At 48.0% G+C, this 15,342-nt stretch overlaps 1 protein-coding gene and 1 non-coding gene across 3 annotated transcripts in view; both read left to right on the top strand.

Annotated features, from left to right (window-relative positions):
• Window positions 1-4,600: 4,600 nt before the first annotated feature.
• IARS1 (isoleucyl-tRNA synthetase 1) overlaps window positions 4,601-15,342 on the top strand; it is a 116,312-nt gene continuing 105,570 nt past the window's right edge. The window contains exons 1-5 of one of the 2 annotated variants that reach the window (XM_076346026.1): window positions 4,601-4,723; window positions 8,510-8,600; window positions 11,315-11,434; window positions 11,969-12,125; window positions 12,604-12,723. In XM_076346026.1, the coding sequence (XP_076202141.1) occupies window positions 11,316-11,434; window positions 11,969-12,125; window positions 12,604-12,723 (396 nt within the window). In that variant the 5' untranslated portion in view covers window positions 4,601-4,723; window positions 8,510-8,600; window position 11,315. Of the gene's footprint in view, window positions 4,724-5,964; window positions 6,032-8,509; window positions 8,601-11,314; window positions 11,435-11,968; window positions 12,126-12,603; window positions 12,724-15,342 lie in introns of those variants that run through there. The other variant, XM_076346024.1, reaches the window with a different exon arrangement.
• LOC143164340 (small nucleolar RNA SNORA84) lies at window positions 9,188-9,322 on the top strand. The gene has a single exon (XR_012996051.1). It is a non-coding gene; the product is annotated as a small nucleolar RNA SNORA84 (small nucleolar RNA).

Below are 15,342 nucleotides of genomic sequence, written 5' to 3'. Positions count from 1 at the left end.
GTAGCTCACGTCCAAAGCGCCGCTGGGCTTTGACTGCGTTCCTGAAAAGGAGGGGAACCGTAGGCAGCCGCAGATCCGATGGCTCGGGGTTTACCTGCACCGCTGGGCAAGCACCGAGCTTCCCCCCCCCCCCCCGCCCACGGGGCTCGCCGGGAGCGGAGCCCCGCCGGCGAGGAGGCCAGGCGGGGGTCCCCCGCCCCGCGGAGCCCGGGCCTCGGCACCGCTTGGGGTTGGTTGTTTTCACGTTGCTCTTTCCCTCCGGTTTCTTCCCACCCCCTTCAAAACAGCGGCAGCCGCCGCTGCCCTCCGCGGCGGTGGGCAAAGGGCCGTTTTTCCCTAGGTGGCTTTCCTCCGCTTGCAGCGGTAATTAAACGACTTTTCCGTAGGGAAGGAGAAAAAGGAGCGAGAGCCAGGAACGCGTGAAACTTTTCCGCGCTGGTTTTGGACGTAAACAGGCCGTGAGAAGCCGTCCCCGTCCCGTCCCCCCCCAGTCCCCGATGGCGGAGGCGGGGCCGGAGGAGGCCCGGGCCGCGGCCCCCCCCTCGCCCCCCCCTCGGGCGCGCTGGCCCGGCCCTCGCCGCCACCTCCCACGGACACTCGCCGTCCCTCCCCTCCCTCCCGGTCTCTCCAGCGCCCCCGGGGGCAGCGGTTGCCCCGGCAGCCCCCCCAGGTGCCCCGAACAAAGCGCGGTCCGCTCCAGCTCGCCTTCAGAAAAGTTCGCTTTATTGACAAGGGAGGTGCTGGGGGGTCCCCCCCTTTTTACGCACACAGACGTTTATAAAAGTAGCCAACCCCCCCCCTGACAAAAACGCAAAGGGGTGACTGAGAAATAAATAAACCTCTCCCCCCCCCCCCCCGAGGCGGAAAGGCTTCGCGGCCAGCAGACTTCTCCTCCCACCCCAAACCGGCCAGGGAAAGCCGGAGCAGCGCGTCCGTGACAGCGCCCGTCCGCGGGGGCTCAGGCGATCCTGCTGCAGAACTCGTCGAAGTCCCTCTCCATGAAGAGCTCGCTCTCGATCACATCGTCCTCGGAGGGGAAGTACTGCTGGCTCTCCTCCTGCAGGGGGTCCGCGACCGCCCCGCCCCCGGCACCGCGCGGGGCGGGGGGCGAGCGGGCGGCGGGGCCGGCCTCCCCGGCGCACTCCATCAGCGCCCCGCGGGCGTTCTCCAGCACCCCCAGGTAGGAGTCCATGTCCAGCGGGTCCATCTCGCAGTCCGACCCGCCGCTCTCGGTGCCCACCGAGTCCGAGCGCAGGTGCATGAGCTGGTACTTCTCCCGCATCAGGAACTGGTTGGTGTTGCGGGGCGCCCGCATGCCCGGCGCCCGCCGGCCCAGGACATTGACGGGCCGCAGCGAGAGCAGCACCCGCGGCCGCGCGGGCCGGTGGCAGCGGCGGAAGGCGCGGCAGTGCTGCTGCTGCTGCTGCTGCTGGGAGTGCTGGTAGTGGCTGTGCGTGCGGCTGCCCAGCAGCTTCCGCGAGACGCCGGGGTGTCTCCCGCGCCGCCCCGGGGGCCAGCGCGACCGGCTGCCGCCCCGCCGCGGCTCGCCGCCCTTCAGCGGCGGCGGGAAAGCGCCTCCCGGCACCCCTCCGCCGCGGGCGGGCTCCCAGGGGGGACGCCGCGCTCCGCCGCCGCACACGATCAGCTCCGCGCGTCGCAGCATCGCGGCCCGTCGCTCTCACATGCTCCTCGCCGTCGGGAGAGCTGCCGGGACACCCCCGCCGAGCAAGTCCAGCGCCGTCGACTCCCCGGTGCGCCTTCTCCCCCTTTCCCCTGGACCGAGCTGCCGGTTCCAAGAGCCCTGCGGCGTCCCCGCTCGCCGGGGCCTCCCCGGGCGCCTCTACCTTTTCACGATCCGCTCTGTTTTTTTCTTGAGCGGAGCCCCTTTACAGCACATAGCCTGGCTGAAGAGCTGCGGGATGGGGGGCAGCTTGACCGGCTCCAAGCCGCCGCCTCGGAGAGATGATCTCGCCCGCTCCCCAGCCGGCCGCTACCGGGCTGTCAGCGCTCCGCCAGGGGACAGCGGGCCGGGGCAAGGCCCGGGAGAGTAGCGGGTGAGGGGAGGGTGCGGGGAAGGCGCCGAGCCACAGGGACCGCACACCACCGGCAGCGCCCGCCGCCCCACGCCAACTGGTGGGGCGCCCCCACACACCCCCTATTTATACCGCCCGGCGCAGTCCAACTGCCGCAGCGCCGCGGGGGGGGTGGAGCACAGCCGCTCCTGAGCAAGTCTGTCCTCGCCAAACCTCGTCCTCCGTGTCCAGTGAGCGCGGGCGCACTGCGCCACGACGAGCCGCGCCGGGCCGCGCGCTCCCGTCTCCCGGGTTAATCCCGGGATCTTTCCCCCCGTCCGGTGCGTTTTGGTTTGGCTCAGCGCTCCGACAGCGGTATTTTGTTCCTTCCCCTATTCACGAACACCTTTTGCGCTCAGTTCCCCACGCAAGTGCCGTTGCCCTCCTCTCCGTTGCAGTGGCAGTACGTAAACTGCTTAAGCCGCCCGTGAGGCACGGAGGGGCGCTGGAGTTGGGCAGGCGTAATGGCTCCGGGCAGAGCCGGTGCTCAGCGAGGGTGCGGGGCAGAAAGGGGCTCCCCGAGCCGTCAGCGCCGAGCGCCTGGCGCCGCCGGCAGCGGCCTGGGGCCCGTGACGAAGCGCTGGAAAGCCGCGGCGCTCTGTGCCAGTGCCTCCTGCCCCCCTTCCCCCGTAACTCCTGACTGGGGCCGACGCCACCCCCGGGGAACGGTGATCGTCCCGCTCGTAGTCCACAAAATGGTGCCCGTGGCTGAGCGAGGGGTGACCGCGCCTTCTCCCCGCAACGCGCGGGGAGGGGAGGCCTCCACCGCCGTGACGGCGAGGAGGGGTCCGGCGGGCCGCCTCACGCCTCGGGGGCGGAGAAGGACACACGACCCGGTGGGGTTTCTCTCCGGTCTGCCCGGCTCCGGGGGCGGGGGCGGGGGCGGGGGGGAAGGGGGGGGCATCGCTTGACCGGCGACGATAACCGGCACAACCCCGACGGAGGGGCGGCGGGGCCCGCTCCCCACCCCGCGGCAGCCGCCGCCATGGAGGCGCGGGGCGGGGCGCGGCGGGCGGCGCTGAGGCCTGGCCGCGGCCCAGGCACGGCCCGTACCGGAGAGAGGGGTCCGGGTGTGAGGGGGTTTGAGCTGGCATTTAGCTAGAGGGGAGGGGGGAGAGGGAGGGCAGTCCCCTCTCGAGGCTTTCGTTTCTTCCCTTTAACCTTTCCGGGTGAGTCGGTGATTTTTAAACAGTATTTTGTGAAAAATGAGAGCAGAGACATCCATTCCTACAGTTTGGGGACTGTCCCAGTTATCTGTGCTGGGCCTTGATCCCTCTGCTACAGATTTCCCTTGGTTTTCAAATGCGGGTTTTTTTGGCTCTGTGTGTAACTATTGCACTACTAAGTATGACAGCGACTTCCCTATTCACCCCTTCTTTATGGCCGATTTGTTTATGAAAAACGAGCTCAGTGTTGTGGCCCAAATGGTTTCAATTGAAGGCCGTGCATGAATAAGGACAGTAGACTTTCATGTAGATAACGTTTTTTTATTATGTACTAGTGAAGGGTAAAGAAGTACAAAATGTACAGGGGGGGACAAGGCGAAAATCTGGATTTGTTGACAACAAATTGTCAACGTCAGTATTTCATTGCTTAAGAATACATATTTTTAAGCAGTGTTTGTTTTAAATTCCATTCAGAAATCATACAGTATTCCATTTTAAAGTCAACTGGCCTTATCACCTGTATGTTTTACAAACTAAAGTCCAAAACTGAAGGAGTTGGCACTGGAGCAAGCGCAAGTTATAGCTGTCTAAAAAAAATGCAACCTCTGTAATCTGAAGGACTGTGAAAGCAGGGGGAGGCTGCAGTGCTTTCAGATTTGATGAAGCGCATGTTTATAAAGAAATAGCTCATGAAGTGGTCTGAACCTGTTTGGGTTTTTTTTAAAGTAAGCTTACACTACTTGGTGGGGGGGGGGAGTTCAAAGTAAATTAACAGAAGGCACTGTTAAATTAAATTAAAGGCTTCCTGAAAGTACTGTTCATCTGCCTGCATAGCGAAGAAAGCTTTCTGAGTACAGAAAAGGTCCATAATGGTAAGATGAGTAAAATCTCTGAATCAGTTATTCTTTTCTGCATTTTATTCCTCTCTTACCTACCCGTCTTCAATCTTGAATCACACTTCTTAGATTTAAAAGAAAAAAAAACAACAGAAACTCCAAAACATGACAAAATAATACACTCAGTTGAAGGAACTACAGGTGGTAAAACCCAAGTCCTCCTCCTTTTGGTTCTGAGTTGTCACAGGCCTTTTCATAGCTTTTTAGATGCATTAGAAAGCAATACAGGTTAAACAGATTTCTGCCACTTCAAACTTCCCTCCTGGATACAGAATATCCCGGATCCACACAGGAATCTCTGCATTGTGTTTATACTGGAAACTCTCTCCTGGCAAGCACATGCACCCGCTCTCTCCCTGTCCCGTTGGTCAGTCCTGCTTACTCTGGCCTCGTCTCACATTTTCTGTGTTTCTCTGAGTTTGATGCAGATCGAGTTCCCCTTTTAGCTATTCTAGAGTGACGTATGAAATTCTGTGTAGAAAGTAGCCTTGTGCTTCTTTGTGCAGGCAAGAATTCTGTTTAACGTGACGTGCTTCGCATCTGGTTGTGTCCCTCCTCCGCAGACTGAGACGCTGACCTGCGCCGACCAGTGAGTTGATCTTGCACCTAGTCCTGAAAATCAAAATGAAAAGCTAGCTTTTACTGATTACCTACATTTGTATTAGTATAAAAGTTTTAAAGAGTAATTGAAAGTCATTACGTGGAGGCAGCTGAGGCAGTTGGACTGTTCAGACCATGACTGATCTGAACTTCATTCCCCACGGTCTGTTTTGGTTGGGGGTTGAGGTGTGCAGATGTCTAGTCTGCAAAGAGTACTCTCTCTTCATGCTTGTCCTGGATTCTGTTCCATTTTTCACTGTCCAGAGCCTTTCCACAGCTGTTTTCAGCACTTTCTATAGGTGGAAGGAAACGTTTTGTAATTTCACGATGCTATGGATGGCAGCCAGTAATACTTTTTCAAATCCTTGTTTCCTTTGACATATGGGAACCCCTTTACAAGTTTTGTTCTCGTTGGAGTGCAGCGGCAGAAGAGGGGACTTCTGTTGTATTTACAGTCGTAAGAATCGGTACCTCAACGTATTTAAGAGTATTCCCTTAAGGGAAGTTCAAGCTTCTGAGGCGTGTGTTTGGTAGTCTCTGGAGACGCACTTGGTACCCAGTTTTTGGAAGAAGCCCAGCAAAGCTCCTCCCTGCGATTTCCCTCCGAGCAGAGGCTTAGGCTGGGGGCGCGCTGCTGCAAGTCCCTCCCGAACTCAAAGTTCAAGGTTATTTCACTTCAAGTTTATTTCACTCTCAGGATTTTGGAGGTTTTTCGTGTGTGCGAGGGGAAATCCTGCGGCCGAGGGAAAACGTTTTCACTTTCTGCGTTCCCAACCCAGAAATACCGCCGCGGGTCACGTCTTGGGGTCCCCAAACGGAGGTTTCCCTCCGCCGGCAGCCGCCTCCGCCGACGGCGCTGCGCTCCCCGTGCGCAGGCGCAGCGATGGCAACCACTGGACATTTTAAAAAGCCGCTTCAGTTTGTGAAAGAAATGTGAACCATTAAAACCAGCGCAGGAGCCACCCTCCCCCGTCCAACGCGGCCCGCCCAGCCCCGCCGCGCCTCACGGCGGGGAGCGTCGGCCCCTCCACCGCCCCGCTCGCGGGAGGCCCCGCCCCCGGCCTGTCCTGGCCAATGAGAAGGCGCAGGGCGGGAGGGCGGGAAGGGTTTCCCGGTCTGCCCCGCGCCGCCGTGACCTGGCGTTTCCAGGAGAGCGGCGTGCCCAATGGGAGGCCGCCTTATTGCGCCCTAAGCGTGCCGCGCGCTGACTGGCCGCCGCTGCCGGGTGTGCCCGCCGGTGGTTCCTGTCATGCTTTCCCAGGCGCGGTTGCATCATTGCGGGACGGGCGGCGCTGAGGTGAGCGGCGGCGGGGCCCGGCCCGGCCCGGCCCTCGGGGCCGCTCTCCCGAGCCCCCCGCATCCCCCCTCCGTTCCCCGCCGGCCGGCCGAGGGGGGGTGTCAGTGAGGCGGGGGTCGGCTCAGAGGCCTGAGGGAGGGGCGGCGCCGGGGCCCCGGGGACGTTGCGGGGTTTTCGGGGGCGCTTCGTGAGGGCGCCGGTGCTGGACGGTGCCTTTTAGGGTGTCACAGAAGACTCGCGGCTCGCACACTGGGTGCCTGCCCCGCTCTCCCCCCGCGCCGGTCAGCGGCGGGTCGCCCGGCGCGGTTTGTGGCCCGGCTGGCGCCTGTCCTGTCACCGCCCGGAGCCCTGGAGCGCCTTAACGGGGAAGCGGCCGGGCTGGCTGCTCCGCTGCTGGGTTTTGACGTTATTAGCGCCTTTTCAGGCGTTAGAGCTAACGTGTTTTCTATGTATAACGTCATGTTTATGTGTAAGATATTTTACTCTTAGATTTTGCTGGGTGCTATACAGATTCTTTGCTTTTTCTGGAATTTAGCGATCACTTAAAACGGGTACTTATTAAAGGTTAACCAGTTCCCTTATTGCAGAGTTTAGTACCCATCAAGGCTTAATTTCATTAATTAGTTGAACGAAGAACCTAAGATGCCTTGCGATGTGTAATATGTCTTAAGCATTCCACTTCAGCATCCTTCTAACAGGGGGGAGATTTTTGAGGAAGGCTCGCTTTTGATTGGTGTAGCTGTGGTGGATTTGATGTTTCCATCTTCAGCAAATGTTGGCTCCACCATCCCCCCCCAGGAGCCTTCTGGAAACTGAAGAAAGCATATTTTTTCAGTTTTGTCGGTGATGTGCTTAGGAAGCGACTGTCAGGTAATAGCAGAATTTAGCTGGCACATAACAGCAGCGTTTGCTAACTCAACTGACAGTACCTTCTGATTTTTTTAAATACATAGTTCAAAGTTATTTCAAAATAACCTAGTTTTTTTTGCATAATGACAAATTTTACGCTTTTAATCAAGGTAGTATGAAGACAACAGAAAAGTCTGCTTAAGAGATTATAAGACATAGGGTAAAACTGAGTTCTTGCATAGTATGTAATATATTTGTGTCTAAACATGGTATTAATTTATGAGTCCGCTCACTGTTTTAGCAATCTTTTAATTGGCTTTTCAGCATAAAAAGAAACACTCCTTGTTGAGGGTCAGATGGGCTGTGGTCCATCTCTGGTACTGTTTCATCTTGAGTGATATGTTGAGATGAATTATGCTTGATACACTTCCCCTAACCCATCCTCAAGTATCCGGCTCAGCTTGAGTAGACTTCATTTACCTGTTTAGAAATTAGAAACTGTTGCTTCCTAGTTTCCCAGTTTAGTTTTCTGAGCTGCTCGCTTTGAGGCATATTTTTTAGTAAGAAAAGTCTGTAACTCCTCAGTTTCGTGCCCCATCAAATAGAGTAGTGGAATAATCAGGCCGTTAGCAGCGTGCTATGAATAAGGTGTAAATATAAATTTTCTATGTTACCATCAAAACCAAAACTTTTGTGAAGAAAACCATGTTTTAAATTTTTCCCTGAAGTCATTACACTTAGAAATTGTGGTGTTAGGGCGACTGGCCATGAGGGTGGCAGCTTTATGGCCTTTTGGAGAAGAAAACTGGTTGCTTTTTTTTTTTTTTTTTAAATAAGTTTATTCTTGCATTTCCAACTATTTGGTGGTTCATGTAAAGTGCTAGTTACAGTAGGTGTGCATGATTCCCCCCCACCTGTTCTCAGGTCTTTGATTAGTGTTGCAATCTTATTCCCTATGTAAGGCATTAGCACAAGATTTTCAGAAGCAACATTTGTTCTGGAGCTTAGCCTTCTGTTGCCACCCATCCTTCCTTTTATTTTAAACTTGTTTTTTTCCATCTGTTCTAGAAATGGATGCTTTTGATTACCAGATGAACAGTTTTGAATATTGTTCCCCCAGAAATTGCCTTGCCTCAAAGCTCAGTACCTAAAAAGGCAGAAATGGGGAGCCTAGTTCTGTGTGTATGTAAAATAACGTGTTGTTTAACTTTGGGGAAGGCATCTGTAGATGGAGAAAGGAGGCTCCTCCTAGTCTACGGAGGGAAGTTTGTGCATAGGTCTCTTATATAGAATAGTTTGTGGGGGAAGGTGACTGGAACAAGGATAAGAGACTGATCATAAACCCCTTGAAATTAGGAGACCTTTTGTGAGCTTTTAGTTCATACTGGTTCTTTTATCTTTTCAGTTTCTCAGTCAACAAAATGAGTAATATCTTGAAGTCTACTTTGTTTTAATCATCTATCTATATGTGATATAGGTTAAGGCCAACGCATTTCTGAAATACTGGTTCACTTCCTTCATAGTGGCATTTTTATTGATAAATATTGATTTTTTTTGTCTTAATATGCAAAAAACCACATTCTGACTTGCTTTTATGGTTTTAATGCTTGTTTATTTTTTTTCTTCTAGATAAAAAGCCCAGCATAAGTTTGAGACTGCTGTAGTACAATCTACAAACTTTGACGCCTTTCCTATTGAATGTTATTATCTTTTAGAAAAAGTGAGTGTACTTAAAAAAAAAAAAAGTTCCCTAGCGGTGCATTGACTTAAACTTTAATACTTCTTGTCAGCATAAAATAAATAGAGAAACAAGAAAGCAAAAAAAACCCCAACCCTTGTGTTTACTAATCTGTGTGTAAATTTGCAGTCTTGTCCAAAAGTGTTGTTTTATTAGATGCATTTGTGTAATAATGTCTGTAACATAATTTGTGATGTTTTCACTCAGTCTGTGTTGAAAGTAATGAGTTGTCCTTGATTATTTCTGATTTAAAATACCTAGGTTGTTTATAGTAATGAACTTTTTTTGCTGTAGGTATATGGAATTATTCCTATCTCGGTCTGTAAACTGATTATGCTTTTACTGAACACAGAAGTCTTTGCTTTTTGCTCAGCTGAGGTTGAGCCATAGATAGATTTTTAAACGTGGCTTGTCTTTTAAGTCAATCAGTTTAAAATTCAGTTCTGTAACTTGAAAAAACTGACCTGTAGTGACTGTTACATATTAATTCTCATCAGTAATTTTTTTTTTCCTAATTCTGACATAATAAACTTCTCTTGTAATATTGATAAGAGTGTCTGTGAATTTGTGCCCTGTGGTTACTGGACACTGGTTTGTGCATACAGTGCTTCAGTTGGTAGAAATGGGCCAAAAGTGATACTGTGATTTACGCATGGAGTCTGTGATATGTGAGCAGCTTCCATAGCCCGGTCACAGTTACAGACTAAACCTTAAACATGTATTTAATTTATTAGATTATGGGGACTTGACAGCTGAGCCAGTTGCCAAAACCTTTGCAGTTATTACTAAATTGCGAAGGCTGAGCTTTATCTAAGTAAAATGTGTGGATCCTTAGTCCTCTTCTCAAGTCAGCTGGCTTGCAGGAAATAAGCTTTAAGGCTGAATTCTTTTATCATCTCCATTGTCTCCGGCGCTGTGATCAAATTACTGAGAAGTGGCATGGTCTAATTAGTGCTTTGTTGAGTGCTTTGAGATACGATGATGAAAACTCTTGTACAAGTTGCATGTACTGTAACTTAATGTGCTAAGACTGGTTATTACCTTTTTAAGAATACATCCAGGCCCTGTCCATGTGCTCCTTGTCAGCTCGTGATTTCCCCTCCAGCTGCTGTGTCACCTGTGTACCAGGTTGTGGTACCATGCATTTCTTGTCTTATTTGATAATTCAGGTTTATTAGTGGGGAGAATGATCTGTCATTAATACAAAAATTATGAATGGTGGAATTTGTCTGTAGGTTTCATCTTGGGGCACGTTTTTTCATACGGGTTCAAGCATTGAGCTAGCAAGTTCTATGGTGTTCTGGGTTTCATTTAAGTAAATGTTTTGGAACTTTAGCGCTACCAAGCAGTGTGTCTCCTGTAACTTGAAGTATTGTCTTCATGCATTTGCATTTGTTGCTGCTTATAGTTGCTATTTGACAAACCTCAGTAAATCAGAAGACTCAGTCCTTGTGCCATTGCTTGTAATTCTACAATGCTAAGCAAAACTCGAGGCTAATGTGTAGTACTCAGCTCGTTTTGGTGTAAGTGCTAAGGAGCAGCATCACTAAAGTTAGAGGTGGGAGAAGCTGTTTCTTCTCTGCAGTCATTTGTTATAACCTTCATAACCAGTTTTCTTCTGTTATGGAACTCCTGTCTTAAATATCCCTATTCCACAGAGCTTTTGCTTAGTGCTTGCTGTAGCCTTTTGTTGAAATGTGACCCCTTTGAATCTTGTAGCAGGTCTGGAACACCAGGCAGCTCTATTGTGTATTTCTAATGATGTTGAGAATTCTCTTCCCTGTGTTGTGAAGAAAGCTCGCACATAATTTTGCTTGTAGTGATTTTTGTTGACTTACCTAGAATTGAAGAATGGCTTTGGGCTCTTGTGGCCAAAACCCACCAAATGAAAACAGACCTTCAGGAAATGGCCAGCAAGAAGTAGCCCCTTGTAGCTTAGTTTTGACATACTTGTAAAACTGAAGAGGAAAAAAAAAAGAGACTAGAAAGAGACTAGTAGTTTTGCCAGTACTCTGGAAGTTAGAGCTTTTCAGGATGCACAGTTGAGGTCTCTGATCTTTTTCCTCATCTGTTTGTTCGAATTCTTCCCCACATGTTCATCTTTCATTGCAATGTGTTTCGACTATGCTATCTGAAGCCTAGCTGCTTTTAGGAGCATCTGAGAATGGTGGCCTAGCTAGATGGAAAAACGCTGTTTTAAACCTTTAAATAGTGGGAATAGGTGTACAGTGAAAAGGAGCTGCCTCTTCACTAGTTTTAGCTCCTGCACTTAAAGTAAGTCTCACTAGTTCACAAACTGATGCTGAAAGGTCAGTTTGAACTTGGAAACTTTTCCTAAAAAAAAAAAAAACCCCAACCAAACCCTAAACTTGTAACCAAAAAATAATTTGCCCTTTGACTGTTTTCTATAGGAAACAAAAATAAAAGCGTAGTAAAAAATGAATGACACTAGTTGAGTGAATGGAGAATCCTTTTCCTGTTACAAAATTTTGGTGGTAGTCTGTCAAAATTATTAGGCTTTTTTTTAGAATGTAGTGCTTGCTTCCATGTCTACACTGAATCAAGATCTTTGAAAAACTGAGGTGTGGTTTGGTGACATGGATTTGTAAGACAATAAATTGTCTTCATGAAGTCGTTTTTTTTCTCACTTCTGTTCAATATTTATTCTTTTCTCTACTTGGCTGTTGCTGGGAAAGAATGGTTCATCAAGTTCCAGAAAACATAACTTTCCCAAATGAGGAAGAGAAGATATTGGAGCTCTGGAAAAATCTCAGTTGTTTCCAGGAATGCCTAAAGCAATCAAAGAATAGACCTAGGTAAGAATCTGCTAAAAGCTGTAGCAACTGTGTGTGACAGTGCAAGGTTGGCTTAGCTGTAGTTACTTTTTTTTTGCCTCAGTCCTGTTAACAAGAGCTGCTGCCTTTGCAGATAGCAGTTTTGCCTAATGTTGCAGTTATGTCAGTTATTGTTTATATTTCACTTTGTGAAGAATCAACAGCATACAAACAGTAGTAATAAACCTGTGATTTCCCCTTGGTGGGTTTATAAAAGAAGTCTGCAGGTAAGCAAGGACAGCTCTTTCCTATGTCTGCCAGCTGTGGAACAGCATGCTGGCGTTTTTGGTAGTAATCATAGTAGAACTGGCATTCAGTAAGAACTGAATGAGTTGAAATGTTCCCCTTAGTCCCACTGCCAACATGATGCCTGTGCTGAATGATAATAGAAGAGGAAGAAATTGATGTTGTCCTAGTAAGACATAAGAAGCATAAGCATACAGATACACTCACCCTGTTTGAAGATTTGATTCTCAGTTTTTTTGATTTAATTAAGAATGTTGTCTTGTGTTTTAGGTTTAACTTCTATGATGGCCCTCCATTTGCTACTGGGCTTCCACACTATGGCCATATTCTTGCAGGAACCATTAAAGACATAGTAACCAGATTTGCTCATCAGAGTGGTTTTCATGTTGACAGAAGATTTGGCTGGGATTGCCATGGCTTGCCTGTGGTATGTGTAACATGTCTGCCTACAGATTCTTCTGTTGGTTCCTCTTTCCATGTTGTTACCCGCTTATCAATCATGTTTCTATTGCTCTTATGCCCGGCTTTGTTGCTAAAAGAGGAATGGAAGTTCTTTGTCCAGTGTGTTGCTCTGGCTTTTGCCTGTGTGGTAATTTCAGGTGCTTCCTACTGGTCCCTTCTTCAGGCACTCTGTCCGTTACTATAAACATGTATTTATTTGGTATGTATTTCAGAAAATGTTTTTTTTCTTTTTCTAAAGATAGTAAAGAAACAATCATACCAGGGTTATCCTTTGAAATATCTGCTTAATTCAGGTGCAATACTCATGGAATCTCAAAAGGATAAAGGAGGCCCTTTAGCCGCATTAGAATGCGTAGAACATAAATAAAGTATCCAGAGAAATCCTGAAAGCTTTTGATGACGGCGTGTGTTTTTTTTTGTCTGGTTGTTCTCAATGCTCCCAGGAATATGAGATTGACAAGACCTTAGGCATTAAAGGGCCAGAGGACGTGGCGAAGATGGGGATTGAAGAATACAACAACCAATGCAGAGGAATTGTGATGAGATACTCGAAGGAATGGGAGGTAAGTAAAGACTCAGTGCATATTCTGCTGTACATTTCTAATAGTATGTGTGCGAAAGCCTTTCAGCTGGGGGGAACTTCATCCTTCTGTCTATTTGATTATATGCGTAAGTCTCATGTCTTTAGCTGGTGATCCTGAAAGGGGAACAAAAAGAACAACATTGTGTCCCGGAACAGGGAGACTGCTGTGATGTCAAGAGAAGGTTACTTTAAGGTAACCTGGAGCTCAGAGTGTCTAACTAGATACACTGAACAAGTTATCTCTTTCTTCGTGTCTTCTCTTGTGTAGAAAACTGAAAGCAAGATCTGACTTTGGTTTTCAAATGGAACCAATGAAGGAAATGCACACTAACCTCCCTGCTTCTCTGCCCCCCTCTCCCCACCCCCCTGCTCACTTTTCAGTCTTTTCATTGCCAGAGTGTAGGACTATAGGTTGTATTTCTGGAACAGCAGAAGTTCTAGCATCTGATCTTGTGTCAGAATAGGGGTGGTAAACCCTCCGTCTTCCAAGAGAATATTGGTCTAAACTTTGCATCCCATGAATATAGTGATACGCGGAGCATTGGTCTGTGCAGACTCTGGAGGTTGGAGAGCTGTTCCAAGTAGATGGGTTAGATATTTTCTTAAGAGATGCACAGGTTTTTTTCTAACTCCGAATAATATTCATCCTGTGCATAGAACCTGATGCTCCTTATTTTTGTCCTTAGCAGTGTGGCCAGAATAAAGTACATTTAGCCCAGTACTTTGTATTTGCTGTCAGTCTGATATGTCTGTGAAGTGATGACTCTTTTCTATGGCTTTCTGGAGCTGAGGAGTGGCCCAGGTGCTTTCCTAGCTGTGCCACTATATTACAGTGACAACATGCAATAGCAAGTGCCGAAGGAAGAATGGAAGAACAGGCCACGTTTTTTCAGCCTTTGTGGCACAAGGCCTTCCTAGGCCAAAGGATTTTTTTTTTTCCCTAGTTTATAATCCGTAACAGATTTTTTCCCCCCTCATGAATTTATCTAGCTACATTTTGAATCTAGGTATACTGATGGCCTCTAAACAGTCTGTATCAAGGCATTCCTATACCTAGTTTGAAGAACTGTAGTTCTTCTATAATTTTTAGTAAACCTCTATCTTCGCCATCAGTTGTTTCTTTTTCTAGGCAGAATAGTCCTAACTCTTTAGTTTTTCCTCATGCAGAAGCTGTTCTACCCCATGACAGTCCTCTGTATGTTCTCTAGTCCTGCTATATTCCTTTTGATTGAAATAGCAATTTCTTACTTGAGTATCACTTGCCTCTTGCCCTTGGGAGCATTTTGAAGTTACGGCCAGTATCCGAAGAAACTACAGCTGCCTTTGTTAGAATAGCTGTGGCCTAAATCTAAGTGAGTGGCTGGATGAAAAGCACAGAGTTTGTTTTTTTTTTTTCAAACGTACAATCATTCATCTATACCCTGAAATTTTGTATTTCAAAAACATCATCAATTATTCTTTGTTGCTTTTAGAAATAAAAATAACAAGGTTCATTCTGGTTCGTGTTTTCTTTTCCATAGTTGTTCCTTTTAACTTGCTGTGTCTTCAGCAACTGCTCTTTTTGCAGTGCTGATTAGTCCAAATACCTAGTCTTCTGGATGGTAGATGGATTTTGTATTTTGTTTTGTGCATAAACCTGTGCATGTATATGTGTGTATTTCCACACACAGACATATTTTAGATTATTAATAAAAAATAATGAGATTCATTTAAATATCCTGTTTGTGATTGGGCTGGTAATAAATTCAGATATTTTGGGATAGTGTTAGGAGAGGAATTCCCAGCATTCCTATTGGAGATAGTGTTTATTTTCTGTCTGGAGTGGCTAGCAGATGTTTGAACCTTATGAAGAAATATAAAAGGTTCCTTGGATGTGTAAGATCTTTCAGTGCTGAGACGAAACATAATATTCCAACTTTGTGGATTCTTGTACTAATCAGTCCTAGGCTTTGGATCTTAATAGTGCAATGTCAGAGTGGCTTAAAGGTCAGAATCAAAACTGATATATTTCAGGAGCTCAGGTGTTATGTGAAAATAGAGGTGAGAGAACTCATTTGCTTTGTCTTTGCTTTACTAGTTTGAGGTTCAGTATTTGTTTTCACTTCACTAGTTTGACATTCAGTATGGTCTAACAGTATCGGGACAGGTGTCTCTGGGCTTGGTTATTTGCAGAGCTAGGGGTTCTGATAGCTGTGAAATTAGCAAGAGGGTACCACTTGTCCAAGTGAATCCCATAGCTAGCTTATTACGCATTAGTTTTCATATTCTGTGCCAATGGATGTGACCATAATCTGTCCTGAGACAGGGACTAACACCTGTCAGTCTTGTGGCCTTTGGCAGCCCTGTCATAGCTTTGGGAAGTCAAAAGCGGCAGTTGGCCCTGAAATAGTTTTGATAACTTCTTGTGACATATCAATTTCTTTCAGCATTTCTTTGTCTTTGAATTACATCATGTTTTCACATAACTGAAAGCTGATAGACTGTGTGTTCTGGATTTTGATGGTCTCTGCAATGAGTGGTTTTAAAAATAGACGCAAGACCACTGTAATCAAAAGCAATTTTCAGACGTTTGAACCTCGGCTGAGCCTTGAATGATCCA

The sequence above is a fragment of the Aptenodytes patagonicus genome, chromosome 8 (genome assembly GCF_965638725.1).
Source record: "Aptenodytes patagonicus chromosome 8, bAptPat1.pri.cur, whole genome shotgun sequence".
Lineage (NCBI taxonomy): Eukaryota > Metazoa > Chordata > Aves > Sphenisciformes > Spheniscidae > Aptenodytes > Aptenodytes patagonicus.
This window is presented reverse-complemented; position numbering and strand designations above follow the sequence as displayed.